This window comes from Maylandia zebra, linkage group LG7, assembly GCF_041146795.1.
Source record: "Maylandia zebra isolate NMK-2024a linkage group LG7, Mzebra_GT3a, whole genome shotgun sequence".
NCBI lineage: Eukaryota > Metazoa > Chordata > Actinopteri > Cichliformes > Cichlidae > Maylandia > Maylandia zebra.
This window is the reverse complement of record NC_135173.1, coordinates 54,997,893-55,016,781: the sequence shown is the minus strand read 5'-3', so window position 1 is coordinate 55,016,781 and position 18,889 is coordinate 54,997,893. Positions and strand designations below refer to the sequence as shown.

The 18,889-nt window shown below is 38.5% G+C and overlaps 1 protein-coding gene across 1 annotated transcript in view; it reads right to left on the bottom strand.

Annotated features, from left to right (window-relative positions):
• LOC101466129 (netrin receptor UNC5D) overlaps positions 1-18,889 on the bottom strand; it is a 203,242-nt gene that overhangs the window by 67,017 nt on the left and 117,336 nt on the right. Inside the window, exon 2 of the mRNA XM_004549902.3 lies at positions 10,897-11,103. Coding sequence (XP_004549959.1) covers positions 10,897-11,103 — 207 coding nt within the window. The remainder of the gene's footprint in view (positions 1-10,896; positions 11,104-18,889) is intronic.

Genomic DNA, 18,889 nt, shown 5'->3' with positions numbered 1-18,889 from the left:
AAGTGACACATTATTTTTACTGTCTTGCCAATTATGAGTCAACCGAGTGGTCATTTTCTGCTTTGTGTTTGTTATAAAGTAAAGCATCCTCCCTTTGGATACCTCACCAACAGCTTACTTTTTATGACAGGCCACAAGTAGCACTTTTAAATGTTGGTGTTTTTCTCTTTGGTATTTTCATTTATTGCATAGTGTGTTTGGCACAAATGTGTGAGAAGAGGCACAGAGAGTAGTTGTAGTTTCATTCAAATGAGGTTGCACAAAAGCAAAGTGTTGGTATTTTGGTGAAAGCTGGATCATAAGCATGCTGGGAATACACGCAGAAAAGAACCAGGTTCTGTCAGTTCTCACTGAGCCACAACTCCAGGAATAATGCTAAAAATTAAAATAATACATTTGAGTTAGCATTTACAAATGAGGAGACGAAAGTTCAGAAAAGATAATTCAACGAGTTGGAAATTAATAGGTGATACTAAGCACACACAGGTGCTTTATACTAAAAGAAATACGACAACCTTTTCCTTTAGTTACTTTAATTAAACATGCCTGTCTAAAGGAAGCAGGACAGCTTGGTGATAAATCTGCAGCCTCTAATTTGAAAAGTAGAGCACTGGGCAGAGCCATTGTGTGCAGTGATTCACTGTGTTTACATTGATTAAATCATGTGCAAACAGAAGTAGGCTGCTGCAGAATAACCACACAGACTTCTGCGCACATCAGACTGCTCAATTAGATCTTTGTTGTTGTGCCAGTGTATGTGACATCCCGTGGCTGCAACGGACACAAGCAGTTTAGGGTTAAAAAAGAAAAAAGAAATCAGACATGATTAAAAGTTCACACTGCTCTCATGACCATTAGTTCTCTTCTCACCCCCCCTCCTATCTGAAAACACCAGATTACCAGCAGGCAATATTCCCATGTGTCATGGCCTCCTTTTTTGTCTGGCAAAGTGGTGTTTTACTTTCAATTTTTGAAAAGCATTTTAGCTTTTATGTGATAAAAATACAAAAATGCCAAATGTAGTAATGGCATTAATAAATTATTCCTATTGTGTTTTTTGATTTCTATAGTTAATGTACAGCCCAAACATTAGTTTAAGTACAGCAGATCACTAGAAAATCTAACTGGGCTATATCACACATCTCCACTATTTGTTATTGAATGCCACAGCATCTGTTTTCAGCTGCGGATTGTTTTGCCTTATTACATTCACGTCAAACTCTGCATTATTCAGACAACATGCTTGGAGAAACTCTTTTTTTAGTGAGTTGTTTTCAAAACACCACTCTGATTGCCAGATCTGTTCAAAAGGTATGAGAGCAGTAATGAGACTGTCGGAGAAGTTTAATGTTTGTCCCCACAGCCCTCCATCTTGTTGTCTGCTTTAGCTCTTCCCTCACTGATTCATGATTTTGATTAGCCCATCCAAAGCGTCTCCCCTTCATCCAACAATGCCTGGCGTCACGCAAGAAACTTTGCTTTTTGTAACAGCTCAAAAAACTGTATCTAAATGGGAGAGCTTGGAATTTGGGGGTTAGGAGTAATTCACCTTTGTGATGAGAGCAAAAAAATAAGACTGATGCTGATCTCATGTCTCATGGGGTGACAGCTAGCCTGACTCTGTAACAAAAGGCCATCTTCCAGCACCTCTAAACTGCAGGTGCACAGCAGCTATATATATACGCCCCCCATATATATATATAGCTGCCTCATTTTGTTTTATATTTGCAAACATCTTAGTTCTCCGGGCTTCTTGAAGGACTTCTTTGGATGTTGGCTGCCTTTTGCTCTGTTCTCTGTCAAGGTGATCCCACACTGCTTCAATAGTGTTGAGGAAAACCAGTTCATGACCGATAGTCTTCATTGTGTGTATTTTTCTATCCAGGTATCTATCCAGGCTTCTACTACATTGGCAGTGTGTTTGGAATTGTTGCTATGCTAAAAAAAATGTAGCAATTTCCAGTTAGGTGCATTCCAGATGGTATTACATAGTGGGTCAACATACTGATGACACTTTTAAAGAATCCCCAACACCAGTGTCTGAAAGGCAACCATGATAAAGCCTTCACCAAGTTTTACAGATGGCTGTTGGCACTCACTGTTTATGCCTCTCTCCTGACCTCCTCTCTACATATTGACACATATTTGAACCAGAAATCTCAGATTTGGATTCATCACTCCATAAGACCCGATGACACTTCAATTCAGTTCCTGTGTAATTGGCAGACTTCAGCCTTTTCACCCTATTTTCTTTTTGTTAGGAATGGCAGCCACCATTTCTGATGAAACTTCGGTGAACAGTAGATAGATAAACTGAAGGTCCTGTGTTTGGTCTTTGCTGGATTATTTTCTTAAGAGCATTATTTCAGATACTTTTGATCTGCTGTAGATAGTTTTTCAGGCCTGAACCTTTATATTTTGTCCTCGAGTTGTCCATTTTTTCAAATTGAGAGGATTCAGTGTGCTTGAATGATTCCTAGGTCAATGTTACGGAGCTTACCAAATAAGTAACAGTTACTTTGAAGCAAGTAATATACAAAGTCTGAGTGAAAAAGCAAAGAATGTCCAAAGAAAAACTCTAAAAACTTTCAGAAATAAACTACTGGTGGCTCGAGACGTTTGCACAGTAAAGTGAATAAAACGTGGTCAGTTGCAAAGCACTCATTCCCAAAGTTTAACCTATACAATCAAAAATCACCTCACTCAAATGCAAGAAAACCTATAAAACTCAAATGGTTTCCACAATGCTTGGAAATTCAGCATTCAGTGTCATCATTTATCTCAGCAAACATTTCTGTATTGATAGAGGAAATATATTTCAGGGTGACAGCGCACCATTGCCCACTTAATGGTTTGAATAGCACAACAACGTTATTATTCATGGATAATGATAACAAATGGACATTCATTAGAGGTTCTACAACCTACACTATATATCTCAGTGACATGGTTTGATTCTTCAGAAAACAAGAAATTATACCTTTGACTCTTTCAGCACTTTGGCTGTTTACCACTTAGTAACTAAATGCCAATGAAAAGGCACTTCTATCTTTCTGTAGACACACTTTGTCAAGAAGAAAATACATAACCTCAAGTGAAGAAAGACAGTGACCCTGTTGCTCAGTGCTGTCTCAGAGAAGTGGTAAGAGTTCAGTTACATACACAGCAGCATCCTGGAATAAATAGATATGATCTGCACAAAAATTTAAAAAAAACCTCAGTATTTTTTGTGTTAAAGTTTAAGCTGAGTCACGATTAGCTCCCAGAGGACATGAATTAGAGGTATAAAACACATATTTAGCCATTACATGCTGTTAAAAATATTTTACTGTGCTACACATCTTAAAAGTTGTGAAACTCATGATTCATCAATGCTCTGCTTATTGCACTTAATCTGTTGATGGACTCACATTTGTACAGCGCTCTTCTAATCTTACTGTCCATTCAAGGTACTTTCACACTGTAAGTCAAATTTACACACCCATAGGCATACGGTGGTTTTATCTATCACTCACTCACATACCGCAATTTGAGGTTCAGTATCTTATCTCTACTCAAGCTCCTCTAGTTCCTGAGCCAAAGCCACCACTTTACACATCTACATTTCTTTTCCTTTTTTACAGCGTTGCCTCCTGGGAGGGACATATATAAGGCTAAATCTGAGGAAAACAGAACAACACAATGGTAAATGTATATCTGCCTTGCTGAGTTACCTGCCTCTGGAAAGATACAGTCCATCCTGTGCCTTAAACCCCCTGGGCAGACAGTGTTATGGCATGTGTTGCTGAGTCTGTCTGCATTTAATTCACAGCTTACTGCTTTAATAGCTACAGCACCCTGCTCTCTCCTGAAACCAGTGGCCATTCTACCACCTGAGTCAGACTATAATAGGTTGTCCAGAGATATAGCTGTTCAACTGCCTCCTACAGATGAAGCTTGATGGGGAGCCAGTGTCTAAGGCAAGATGCTCATTTTCTCAACATGGGCTTTGTTGGCTCAGCTCTGTCTGTGTGTAACATAGATATGGCTGGTAACGGATACTGTTCGAAAAGGCCCACGAAATCTTTGGTCAGGTTGAAAGAAATCCTCTGTGTTTATGAAGTCTCAGTACTAAAGCATGGCCAAGAAGCAAAGCCACATATCACTATGGTAACCAAACAGCTTGGGGTTTCAACAGGTCATACTGTCTTATTACATGCATGCATTAGAGCTTAGGTTTAGTAACTAGGTAAGACAAAAAAGTGAGAAAAAGAGCAGAAGTCATCAAAATACATTAATGTGAGAGAAAGGGAAAAAATATAAATCAGATCAATTCTATTATATTTACACAGCAATGATGACATACATAGTAAGGCCAAGACCTTATAGTACTCAACTGTTTCGCAGTGGGAAGGAAAAACACAATTTTAAATAGGAAGAAACCTCAGACAGAACCAGGCTCAGTAAGAGTGACCATCTGCTGAGACCCGAGAAGAAGAAAACACACATTACTTTCCAAGCATGCAGCATATGTGAGTGAAAAAGTGTCTGTGAAAGAGAAGCTGTCATTTCACCCCCCTGAGAGTCAGTGTGATGTGCAGTCTGACTGTCTTAGCCATGCTAAGGGCTCTGTGAGCAATAGCTTTAAGGTAGATTCTCATATAAACAAAGAGGACGGGTCAGTAATTGACAGGTAATGTTCAATATATAGGAAGAAAAATGAAAAACACCCGACCCAAAAATAGAGAAGAACCAAAGTCCTCCATCAAAGCAAGCTGGGCTTCAATAACACCTCAGCAGTGCCGCAAGCTGATCATCTCCATGCCAGTCCACTCTCAGGCAGTAATTTGTGACAAAGGAGCCTGAAGCAAGTATGTAATGTATAAAAAAGTTGAGCATTTCTGGATTCAAAAACATGCTTTTCATCGTTATAAACATGATTCTGAGTAAAATTCAGCTGAGGTATTTAAAATTAAAGGTTTATTAATCCAAATAATTAATCATTAAAGAAAAAAGTGCTTGTTACTAACAGTAAATTTCACATGGTACTTACATAGAATTTACATGTATTCAAATGATTTAAGTCAGCATTTTGAGCACAGTTCATTTTTTTAAGCGTTTATTGTGAATCATTCTTTGATTGAGTTTAGGAAATGAGCTAATAATTTGAGATACTGGTTTCTGCTTTTAATGAGTCATACATAATACGTACATAATCATCATCATCAGAATGTCAGAAAATCATAATACGTGAATAGAATATCTTTTAGACATAAACTCAGACACAAAATGTAATGTTTTTTATCCTTTCTTTGTCATTGAAAGAAAGGGTTACTTCTGAAAAGTAAACCTGGTATTGAGTTGCTAAACTAAATGATTAAGATGCAGTCTTATTTTCTCTCACCCCGTAGCAATAACGAATAGTTTTTCTATTTTGCTTGCAAATTGTGCTTTTATATAAAAAAGATCAAAGAATGCAAGTGGAAAAGGCATATTATTTTTCCTCAGTACAAAAAAAAGGAGAAATTCACTTAAAAGTACTGTAGGGTATTAGAGAGCCACAAAGTGATGGGTAATAATGCTGCTGGCTATTATTTTTTCCATTTTAGTTGCAAAAGCTCATTACAATTTAACTGAACAAAACAAATAAATATGGAATGGGGTGATATCTGAAAAAAATGGTATAGGGGAAAAAATTATGCTGCGCTCGAAAGAACAACTCCACAGTGCACAAATGATGTGTTAAGAAATGATAATTTCAAGATTTGAAGCGATTTACTGCCTTCAAAAGGAGACTGTCAGAGTATGCAGTCACATCCAAGTGTGGGCTGTCACAAATGTCCAGGTCCAGTGTTTTTTAAAATCTAATGATACTGGCATTAATGTCGAAACATTTTGTTCTGTACTATTTCAGCCATCATCCAATCAAGTAGCTTTATGAGTTTGTAGACACTTAACGTAACCCCAGAGGGTCACAGCTTCATGCTTGTTCTCCCCAGCTCCACACCAAACTGCTCCATTTATTTTCAGTTTCTCTCTGCAGTGTCGGGTAACATGGTTGTGCACTGAGATGGTCAATAATGAGACAAATGTCCTCTTAACGAATACAAAATCCTTTTGAGACATTCTGACAAGTAGGATATATTTAGTGTTGTGTTTCTGCCCATCCAGTAAATCCAGTATTCAGTTGCTAGTGTGCGAGCGGGAAACTTTTCTTTTCTTTTTCCCCCAGAGGGCCACACTGGCTAAGATAAATTAAGGGCCACACATTGAATAATTGGATTTAAACATGAAGTGCAGAGCTGAATTATTTTAAACTCAATCAATCTGGTAGCTATGGCAGATCATTTTACAGTGAGCTATTTTTCAACACAGAAATGCTGATCCCTTGTTTCAAAAAGCAAGAACTTCTTTATAGAAAATATAAACTTTTTAAAAAACTTTAAGATTACTTACATAAAACAATCCATTTACCCTCATGCAAACTTTTTAATTTACCATACATTTTACATGAACCACTGCAATTGTCCATGATAAAACACACTGCACTATGTTATGAATATATAATAGGTTGGGCATGAATGACATATGTTGAATGTGAAACATGCAAATGTAGAATGTAGCATTGCATTTTCTCAATCAAAAGAATTTATAATAAATGTTTTTTCAAACCATATAGTATTAATAATCGCTGTATATCTGATAATGTTTGTGCAAAGTGTTGCTGAGATATAACACATACAGACATATATACACTACAGTCATTACAGTAAGGTAAGCAGATTATTTTATAATCATGAAAATGTACAATTTACCATTAGGGTGCATTGACCAAAGAAAGTATCAATAACAGAAACTTATAATGAATACATTAAACTCAAATGATTTCTGCTCTCTAATTACTTTTACTGTTTTCACTGGTGTATCTACCTCAGAGTTTAATACTACTTCAGCATGGACTAATGTGCCTGAATGAAGAACTTAATAGGCTAGTATTTATTGTTTCTGAACATGCATAGGATCCAAACGCAGGCACTTATAAAGGTGTGAGGGTGGTTTATTAAACACAAAAATATAGATGGACAAACGGTAAATGGAGAACTAAACTATACTGGGACAACTAAACTACTGAGCCTGAACAAGAACACGAACCTGAACGTGAAGGAAGATGTGACCGTGACAGCAGGGAGAACACACGAACAGAACATGGTAGATACACAGACGGACCAGCAACTACAATAACAGAAGACACGACTTAAATACACACAGAGAAACACAGGGAGATTACACACAGGTGGTGGACACAGCTGGGAGCAATTAACGAGACGAGACAAGAGGTAAAACTGAACACATTCACAAGAGACGCAGACCTTCACAATAAAACAGGAAACAAGACCTCACTACACAAAGACGCAGACTCGACATTGAGACACAGACAGAAAATGACACACGGAACTAAACCCACACAAAACATGAGAACGCAAATCACAAGTAAACAGAAACATGGAGCTCTAATAATACGCAACTCAAACAATAGGCAACAATTCCTTAAACCTGAATAAACAGAACATAGAATTCAAATAGTAACTAACAAATCACAAATAATCAAGAAACACCAGACAACCCCAAAGCACTCCAAGATGCAGAATAAACCAAAACATAAGGAACTCAAAATGCTGGGTCGAACGGACCCAGAACCGTGACATATACAATACACGAGTAATGAAATAACTCTGGCATGGGTTAGATGTTGAAATATGCAGCAGAGGTCAGATGTCTATCTATCAGTCGGGATCTGTAACATGTGTTTGTTTGCACACGTGTGTTTGTTTGCACACGTGTGTTTGCTTGCACATGTGTGTTTGCTTACACACATAAGAGGAGGGAATATCAGTAACTAGCAGTACAGACTCGCTGTGTTTTTCTTAACCTCAAGAAGCGAGCAAATATTTTTTAGTGACTGTTTTGTTTTCCTGAATATGTGCCACATGCGTGTGTTTAGTGACTCTGAGGCCTTCTAGTCACTATAAACTCCTCTACGTTCATCAGCTTGTCACTGACTTTGCCCTTATGTCCTTCAGTGTTCAGGTCAACCAGCAAGCTCTGGGTCTAAAAATATGTCACACAGAAGTACCAAAAACAGCACTTCCAGAAATGCCCACTTGAATCTGGCTTCCAAACACAGACTGTATAAAATATGGAAATACCCCACTGAATCATTAAGGCTATTTAATGCCATCTATCCATTCTATGGTTGACGCCTGAGCCACAAAAACTGGGTCCATTTGACACGAGCCCCTCACCAAATACTGAGCACCTCACCCTCCCACTCCCACTCTTCAGAGGGAGATCATTTGTCCTGCGTGAATCCACAGTTTCATTCTTTGGACACTACCCATAGCTAGTGGCGGGTGAGGATGTTGACTTCACTTTCACGTTCAGTTCTCTCTTCATCCTAACAGACCACTACACCTATTACATTACTGCAAACACTGCACCAATCCATCTGTCAATCTCCTGTGTCCTCACTTGTAAGCAGACCCTGAAATGAGGATGATGATGGACCCCTTGTAGCTCCCAAATATGACATCTCCAAAAATGGTTTTCTAAGCTGAAATGAACCAATACGCAGCCAGGTGCCTAAACTGACAGAGAAACTGTGTAAACGCTATCCCGCGGCCATCACAGGCAACAGTTCTAGCTGCAATGCTGTCTTCTCTCCCAGTTCTCAAATACTTATAAAAGTTATAATAGTTGGCTAACAACAATGGCTACCCCTTTTACCAAGATGGTGACAATGAAAATAAAACAGACTTCACACAGCAGTCGATGACATCACTGTGGCTAGATCCATATTTTCCACCTTCTGTGCTTTTCAAGTATAATTAACCCATTTCGAAACTCTTGTTGCAACATAGTTTAAGCACTTTATCAGGAAAAGGGAAATATAATTTGGTTTTTAGGAAAAAAGCAAAACATAAACAAACAAACAAAAGCTGGCTTCAAAATAGCAGTGTAGAGTAGTAGTGTAACAATAAGACCAGACTCAAAAGCCAGTGTGTAGTATGTTTTCATGCATGGTCCGGCTGTGTGTAGGCAGGAATGGAGGACCCAAATGTAGACTCAAACACGGAGACAGAAACTTAAGCTCAAAAATTTAAGACAGTTTTCAGTGGGAGAAATGTTTTCGTCACTCATCCAAGTGACTTCTCAGCTGACTGCAGATTTTCCCAACCTTATAAACAGTACTTTTGCACAATGACTGAAACTAGCACCGCTGATCAACAATGGGCTGTCAGGTCAGTTTCTTGATCATGCTGTGTGTAGTATAATAATAATAAAATGAACCTCATCAGAGCTGAGAAAGACAGCAGAGTGGCATAGGGTTTTGGCTCCTTTAATAACATTCATCTGATCCTACTGCTTTAATAAACTTAAACTTAATTTATTAAGTTCAAGTAAAAAATGCATTATGCTTAACAGAACTGTTCCAAAGAGTCTGCAGTATAACTGTAATAAACAAAATATAAATCCTACTTGTAGGAGGATCAAGCTGTCACTTTATGGGGGTGGTTTCTACCAGTTTCTCTATATATAGGTACATATGTGTATATGTTTGATCAAATATTTTATTAAATTACTTTACAAGAGCTTCTTATCTTTACTGTCACCACATCTTTGGTGCTATAACAACAGTTGGAGGACAGAAAACAGTCCTCAGAATAGCATTAAAAATCTGAGTGAGTTTAACAATTCATCTAAATACAGATGTACATGGAAAACTTAAGTTTTTCTGTGTTCTGCCTCTGTTTTGCAAAAGTTCCTCAAAAGTTCAGAATAAACTATTACGATACATCTTCCAGCAGCCAGCGTTTAGAACATCCTGACACAGTCCAGGTCAGAAAAAACTATTTTACTTGAGGAGATACTATTCTGTCTCTGGAAACCCTTTGCCTTCTGTACATCCCTTTCCTTATGACCGTCCTACTGGAGACGGATATGAGTGGTGATAAAAAGCCAGATGGGAGCAGAGCTATGAATCCAGACTAGAGGCAGTAAAAATTTAGAGGTCCGTTGTTAGCAGTGAGAGGAATTAATGCATGCTACTGTGTGTTAAGTGAAGCACCAACCATCATTCAACTAATACATTTTTTTTTACAGTTTTAATTTTTGAGTACGGGTGATTATGTGTATTGTGAACAAATGGATACAAGACCACAAATAAAACGAACGTTTTTTGAAATAAAAACAGGAGCTGCTTGCAAGATACGCTTGTAAAAAGTTAATTACAATACAAGCACATTATGAGGAAAAAGGGAAGTATAATTATTTTTGTTTTACAGCTAAATTCGCTGTATAAACACAAGTGCAATCATGAGATATTTATACCCATCGTGAGGTGATGCAACAAAAACTGACAAGAGTATTAGAAAAGAGGGAAAAATGCCTCTGTGGTCTGAATGGATTTATTTTGAAGTTAAAACAACAACTGGATTTCAGTAAGTTGCATCAGTAAAAGACACCATTCAGAGTTCAAAGTCTAATCCCAAAATTGAACAAGTTGATGCGTTTCATGCTCTAACAGTTGTCATTTCTGCTCAGATCAAATGTGACACAGAGTGTAGTCTGTAGAAGTGAGGCAAATACATTTACAGGGTTGGATGTAGCCGTAGGCATTGTCACAAAGCCCCATTAGCAAAGTTCCTGCTTGAGACTTTCAGTGCTTGCTGTCTGCGATATGAGTGATATTCACATAATGTAAAATGCCAGATACGGTTTGACAGGGAGGATGGAATTGAGTATTATGTGTACATTTACACATCATGTGTGTATACAACTCTTTTAATACACCATACACTATCGCTATACACACATCCTACACATGTTATGTATGTTAAAAAAAACAACTTTCTGTACCTGTTGTGAGGTCAGTGTGCTCTTGAGACATGTGCTGGCTCTGGTGGACCCATTCACCATTGCACTTGAAGAAGATCTGGAGCGCAGGCCGAGCTTGACACCGGAGCTTGATGGGATTACTTTTGACAATGTAGGCATCGACAGGCTCCTCCAGGAAGTGAGGCAGGGTCCCAGATTGTCCATGTTGGAGGGCTTCACCTCGTTGACCTAAAGGATTAAATGAGAACGAAATTCAGACTGATGAAACAATAATGCAAGATCATGTCTGATCATACCTTATCATTGTCATAGCAACCCCGAGCTCCTGCGCTCCCTAGTGCACGTATAACAAGACTAATTCAGGCAGATTTTGCAGCAAGAGCTGACACACAAGTGTGAGCATCCAGTGACATTGCAGTACATATAAAAAGAGCTACTTCAATAATTTTAACAAAGCACAGTGCTGTGCAACAAACACAATAAAACTTTTCTCACTAAAGGTCAAAACAAACTTGCTTCACCACAGGCAAAGACACACCGTCGACTACAACCGTCTGCAAACCTGGAGATACTAGCAGCTGGTGATGTGCCACCCAAATGTAAACAAATTACTTGACCCTAAATGCAATATCCCAGTTAGAAAACATTTTTCTGTTAACTACGCAATAATGTTGTGCAGGCACAAGGTTTACTTGTAGTCTGAACTAATTTACTTGAGTTACTGTTGATTGATTGATTGATTGAATCTTTATTTTGAACATGTTGAAAAAGTATAAAAAAATAGAATTAAAAGAGACAAATGAACAAAGCAAACAAAAGGAAAACGAGCAACCACAACTCCAAATAACGTCCATGTTCAAAAAGGAGCAGGAAGAAGCATAAGCTTATTTAATCCCACCCCTTTTCCACTATCTAGTATCAATAGACTACAGAAATTTAAAGTAAAAGTTAAAGTAAAATGCTAATCAGTTATGTTACTTTTCCTTAAAATGTCCAGGGAAAACTCTACTTTGGCTACTTGCTTGGCCACATCACCTACTAAACAATAATCTATCATTATTAATTAGAGTATGCAGTATTTCCACAATATTGGCTATTACTCAGGTGGTAGAGTGTGTTGTATAATAATAATAATAATAATAATAATAATAATAATAATAATAATAATAATAATAATAATGATCATAAGGTCAGGGTCTTGATTCCCAGTTTCAATAGTCAGTGTTTGAAGTATCGTTGGGCCAGACACTGAACCCCAGGATCTACAATGTGAATTTTAGATAATAGTGCTTGGGTGTAGAAAAAGTGACTGTGTTTGGGTGAATGTAGTACAAAGTGCTCTGAGTGCTCAAAAGTGATTAGAAAGGTGCTATATAAATCCATATATCATATAAAGCTAACTTAGCTGTCTCTCTGCATTCCCTCATTTCATCCTCTTCCTCTGGATTTCTGCAACCAGCCCAGCTTGTGGTCTTTACTACCTCAGTCACATTAAGTTGGTGCACAGTTGTGCAAAAACAACAAGAGAGTGTCAACACCTGAGCTTCAGTTAGCATCAATAGTTGACTCAACATATATATTATTTTCTTAAGTTTAAAAAAAAAAAAGGTAACAAAAAACAGCAGCGAAACAGCTTTGCTAGAAAGTGAAGAATGCCAATTTTACGGGAATTTCTCGGGATAACTGAGATATGAGGTAAACCTGCTATAGTGCTAAACATGAAATATAAACACTACTTCACAACCAGCTAGAATTTGAGTGATGAGACACAATTTTCAATGAACAAACTGAATTTATGGACAGCACTCCCACAAAGTAAAAATAGCTATTATAAAAAAGTTTAAGTGTAATTACTCCAATAAATATCTCACTGAAATTGATCAAGATACAGACATCCTAATGTTGATCAGGAAGATGAATGATAGTCCTATAAAAGCAGCTTTGGAGTCAGTTGTTGGTGTTCACTAAAGACAGCTAATTCAGTTTAAGAATTCACTGAACAGACACTGGCAACACATTAACAGGCATTACTCCCTTCTTCCTTTGCCCGTCTGAGATGTGTTCCAGTCGGCACACGTTTTGCTTCTTCTGAGGCCCACAAGTGTAATTACACTCTGACTAATCCCCTAGTTTGCTGGAACCTCTTTCATGCAAGTGTGAAGGGTTTAGTGAGGCAAACCGTCCCGCACACCTCCCCTCCTGATACCAACTCCCCACTGCACACTGCACTCCATAGTGATGTGTGTACCTCTGAAAAATCCCATCAGGATTAGAGAACCCACTCTCCCCTTTTCTCTTCCTCTCTCTAGCTAATCTAATCCTCCTACCTTTCCTGCTGGATGTCTCCTGATCGAGGGAAATAGATAAAAAGTGTCTGTGTGATTCCTTGGCTGTGAAAATCACAGCACTTGCCTGGTGTTCTCCCCACCGTGCGACACATTCACATTCACATTCTCTCCCTCATTCCTGGAATTGAAGCTGAACAAAGAGACATGCTTTTAATTTCAAAATGACTAGCCGCAGGCAAGCTTTTCTTGTACAGAGTGCTCCAATTTGTTTTGCGAACGGCACATTGACATGGCATGTTTGTGTTTGGATAGATGCAAAACATAGACGTGAGAGCGCATCCAGAAAATGATAGATGGGAGCAAGAATACGCAAACAAATCGCTGTCAAATAAAGCAACAGCACTCAGAGTAATGACTCTTCTGGTAATAGATCAGGTATTATACTAATGCTTACCAACATGGCAGTTTAATGCCTCTGCTATTAATACCTGTACCATCAACATCTGCATTAGTAAAGTATTACAGGTTTATTTCACTAAGTAGTCTGTTCAGGTTTTCAGTTTTTATTCAGCTGTTTGGAACATAATAAGACAGATACAGGAAAAGAACCTGCTCTGATTTAAAATGCTGGGTAATTTCGGTGTATAACTGGAAACACAAGGACTTAAGTGTTTAGGCAGCAAGATTATGTTATTTGCTCTTGAAACTACTGATCATATATCACAAACATCAAGCAAAGCCTATACTGTAGGATGCTTCTTTGCTTGTTAACGCTGTTTTAGAGAAGATGGGTTGAAGTGCTTCTAGATCCTGGTACAGTCTTTAAAATGTAGGTGTTCCTCAGGGAGCAGTCCTCGGTTCCCTTATGTTTAAAATGTGTCATCCAAATGCAATGACCACATTAACAATACATCTCTCAAAATTTCTAAAGATTTTTAAAATCCTGGGTGTCTTAAACCTTACTGTCGTGCAAAAGTGATAATAAAATCAGCATTGTTTCATCTTATAAACACAGCCAAAGAAACTTGAAAACTAAGTTTTAGAAAAACCTACATCACCCCTGCTCCTAAATCTTTACACTCACTGCCAGTAAGCTATAGGATTTAAAGTCTTGTAGCATTTCTTTACATGGAGCTGGCCCTAAGTATATTTTTGATAGGTCTGAGCAACACAAGCCTACTACACACCTTACATCATTCAGTACTGAACTGGTAGTGGTTGTAAAATCAAAGCAAGGTGAAGTAACCTTTAGTCCAGTCCACACACACATGCATAAAATCAGGCTTGGCTTGAGGTATGCACACATTACTTCCTGCAAGTATTCTGCAATTTGGCTCAAATTACGTTATACTTTTTAACATTCTAGCAACATGCACTCTTTCAGTTTGTGGCCAGATTTTATACTGGTTCATCTGCATGTTCACAGGACAGGCTGAATCTTCTCCTATCAATATTTCTCGTCGCTGTCATTCAGGGAACCGTTGCACCTTGTGCTTTCACGGTTTTCACAGTGATCTACAACCAATGCCTTCGCCTGGCAATAACACATAAGGGGCACCAACACATCTAGCCCACTCTGAGAGGAAAACAAGATATCACTGCCAAAGGGCTGAGTGATGGCTCTATTAAACACCCTCTTTTTCTTTTCCTCTCCCTGCCTCTCTATCAGCATCACAAGCAAACAAACTTTTGTACCATAAACACAAACAGTCTGCTAATATAACATTAGCTCTAAGGCATTTTTAAAGGACACCTGTTAATGTTTCAATTTAACACGCCATCTCCTCATATGCAAAATTACAAGCAATGTGTGGTCTCTTTTGTCAGTTCAATATATTCCTCGCTTTTGCTATCTAAAGAAAATGAGGGGGAGAAGCCGCTCGCTGACTGGACTAATTCGGTAAATCTTTTGGGTGGTAGACTGTTTCCCAAAGAGAAAGATGACAGCTGTGATTCAGAAAGACAAGCTGGTGTTTGCCAAATTCTCCTCTACATTCAGCACACTCAAATGTCCCATCGCTCTCCTGTATCCATGTCAAACATCAGCTGAAGCTATGGAAAACTGACATCTTGACACACAAACTGCTGAAGATCATGTAGGTACTCTGACTGTGCCAGCACAAACACAGGGCTCAAACAACATGTCCTCTTCCTGCTGTTTCTTGTTTTATGCCTATCAAATTCTTGGCACCTGATCAAGATGCCTCTAGGACAGCTCCCTTTGAAAGGTTTTCTGGGTGAGCCAAACTGGGAAAGACCCAAGAGCTCACTGGAGAGCTTTTGTATCTTGTCTGGCCTGTCAATGCCTTGGGATCCCACAGGAGGAGCTGTAACATGTTGCTGGGAAAAAGGACATCTGAAATACCTTCCATAGCCTGCTGCCACGGTGACCTGACTTCGATAAATTGATGAAAATGGATGGATGGAAATTTATCAAATTCAGACATTATATGGACTTCCACCCCAACCTTAGAGTTCAGACTACAGATCATGACCCAGATGTTACGTGTGCACTTCTTCTGCTGTTTTCCCTGCCAGTAGCCTCTTGTGTCTCTATGCCAAACCTTTAAACTTCTCCTCGCCCTACAGTTACCTTGATATCCCCACCACCTGCATCACTTGACCTTCCAGCCTCCCTTCACATCTGGTGCTCATTCCTTTATCATCAGTTTAAATATATCAGTTCCAGATAGTCTTCAGTAGGCTTATAGCATCCCACAGAGCTAGGCTAGTTTGTGCCCGCTTTATTGTGACCTTTGCCTGAATCTGATATTTGTTTGTCTGGTCTTTGTCTGTGTTGTCTGCTTCTACCTGCATGCTACTGACATTGGCCGATTTAAGCAGAGCCTTTCTGACCTTTACTTACTTAGTCTTCTGTTTTGGCTCCCGGGGATTCACTGATGCAATAACCCATGTCTCTATATCAAAATATCACGAAAGAGGAGAAACTATACTGTTTTTGGTCACAGCTTTCATAGCGAGCTATCAATATGGAAACGAAAAGTTAACAACAAGACCTCTTCTCACCCAGCATCTAGTGCAAAAAGGCTTACCATGATCCACATTGCCTTTATAGATATTTTCCCCAATGTCACACAAAATCACACAACCCACATTCCACACAAAGCCTGTGAATGGCTCACAAATGGCATGTATATTCCATTTCCTGGCAGAACTGATTGCAGAAGGATCCTCTTTGTTAAGGAGCCAATTGCCTTCAGAACCTAAAGCCCTGCTCTTAACAGGAAGTGGTTGTAACACTTTATGAACACACAGACCCAACACAAAAAATTTGTTTTTTTTTTAAGTCTTGATCTTAACGCAAGTCTATGACACAATTAGGAGGAATGGTGCAAAATTTCTCCTCATTATTGAGCTGAAGCTTCTTGCTGTATAGGTGGCTTTATAATGTACTGTTTTCCAGGATGTGCTGTGTGTGATTGCTCAGTTTTTTTCAAAAAAGAAAAAGTTTGAGTGTTATTTGTTAAGTCAGATGGGCTTATAATTTTTATGTAATGCATTTTTTGTTTTTTCTCTCTGCATCAAAATAAAACTACAATAAAAGTTAGAGATTCTTAATTTTATTGTAAATGATCAAACATTCAAACTTGACAATCTGCAGTAAATATTTTCTTCTGGGTTAACTGATCATTGCTGTCTTTGCAGTATGGTTTTGGGCACCACTGATATAAGAATTTAAAGACTGATATCAACAATTGTGATGATTTTAAAAATCTGACATTCTTATATGTTGGTCATTTAATTATTGTTTTGTTTTTCAGACACACAAAACATTAATGTCTACTTGTTTAGTTACTTGTTTATACTCGTGTCTGCTTGGATCAGCTGGTTGTTAAGTCTGTGGCGTAACAAACATGCATGTTGCCAACAGGGAAATTGCAAAGTGCAGCATCAGCACTCATAACATGGTTGAGGGGAGTATTCCATACCTCTTCTTTACTTTACTTTTTATTTATTGGCTGTTGTAAATACTGATACCAATAGCTAATATAGCCCGTTAATTTTGGTCACCCTGAAAAGCTGCTTGCTGCAACAAGCACTTTTTATTCCTGCTGTAGTGAGAGGAACTGAATATACAGCAAGGCATGAAGTGCCACATAGACGGGTTTGATAATTTCTGTTCCTTCATTCACACAAAGCATGCTTACTTCAGTTTGAAAGAGTCATAATGGATGAAAAAGAACTTACATTTGCGGTTTCTGTCACCACATCACCACTCTCTACACTTTGAAGCTTTTTTTTAAATGCACATTTACTCACTTGTGTCCCTTTTGTGGCTCCTGGGTCTCTTGTCTCATGCATAATGTTCACTGTAGCGAATTGAATTAGATTGCTTTCTGTCACAGAGGCACATGTGTGACCTCTGATTTCAAACTTCCAACAGGTGTAAGGCACCAAAAACAATTCTCCAGCGTATACCATTCAGTACAGAGATTATAAGCACGACAACAGTGCAAAGACGAGAAAAATGTGTTTGACTGTGTGGGCGTTTGCAGGAAACAAAGGGAGAAAAACAAAGAAAGGAGGAGAATGTATGGCTTTAATAAAATGCAACATTCCCTTAATGTGTTGTCCAATATTCGAAGCCTGAAACATTTTACAGCACGTCTCATGTTTTGTATTATTCTTACATATGAGTAACTGGACCTCATTTAATGTTCTGTAGATGGAGCATTGGTAACATAATTACAACTAAAACATATCTTGCATCTCCAGTTCTCTTTTAATTAGCCTGGGAAACCAAATAAATGACACAACAAACTGGAGAGAAACACAGGAAATGGTATTAACTCACACGAGAGGTTTCAGGATAAAAATAAGTAGAAGCAGCTGTATGTACACGGGTTAACAAAAAAACATACTAATTAATTCTAAATTTGTTGATTAAGGGTCAGTGGCATAATTATTTGTTAATTATTTCACCGTGCTGCCATTTCAGTCACAGTTTGAAAAAAGAAGGTGCAAAGTTTCTTGGTGAACCAGAGACACATTTGTGGATTTGCTGCTATTTGCCTTTGTGTAAACACTGACTTTCAGGCTAATGTGTCTTTGTAAATACATGAATAAATACAGCTTGGCAATGGTCAACGCTGCATTAATTATATATGCCCAGTGTGAGGTGTCTTCATAGGCACTATTGACGCAAATCGGTGCAGCAGATGGATGGTCTAGTTTGAGGATCAGAGGTGAAGCTAGCAGAGGAGATGGGGGTGGAAGGAGATTGGTGAAGCAGATGATAGGTGGGTGTTGAAGATCGTGAGAAGCACTGGGGGAGCATCTGCTGAGATCACTGAGTGTACAGGAGGAAGACAAAAAAAAAAAAATGTTTAGCATTTTCAGGAAATGCACATAAGCCATGAGTCTGAACTAAAATGCGCTAGTTTTATGCTCCTCAGCCAACTATAGCTGACTGCATAATTGCAACCTTTGCAGTTATGACTCTTTACTGTTATTGACACCCCCCCCCCCCCCCCACTCCCACTCAAGATTTTTGAATGACAAGTATGCCACAGGAGAAAGATAGATATGGAACAATAGGATTTCTTGATCTCCTGGTACAATGGCAAATGAGGCGCAGAACATGTGAAATTTTGATTATGTTTAGTATCTGTGATTCAACCACATCAAAACCCATCAGCCTCTAGCAAGAGGTGTCCTGCTGACAAGATGACAGGTAATGAACTGTTAAACTCAATGTGTTATGC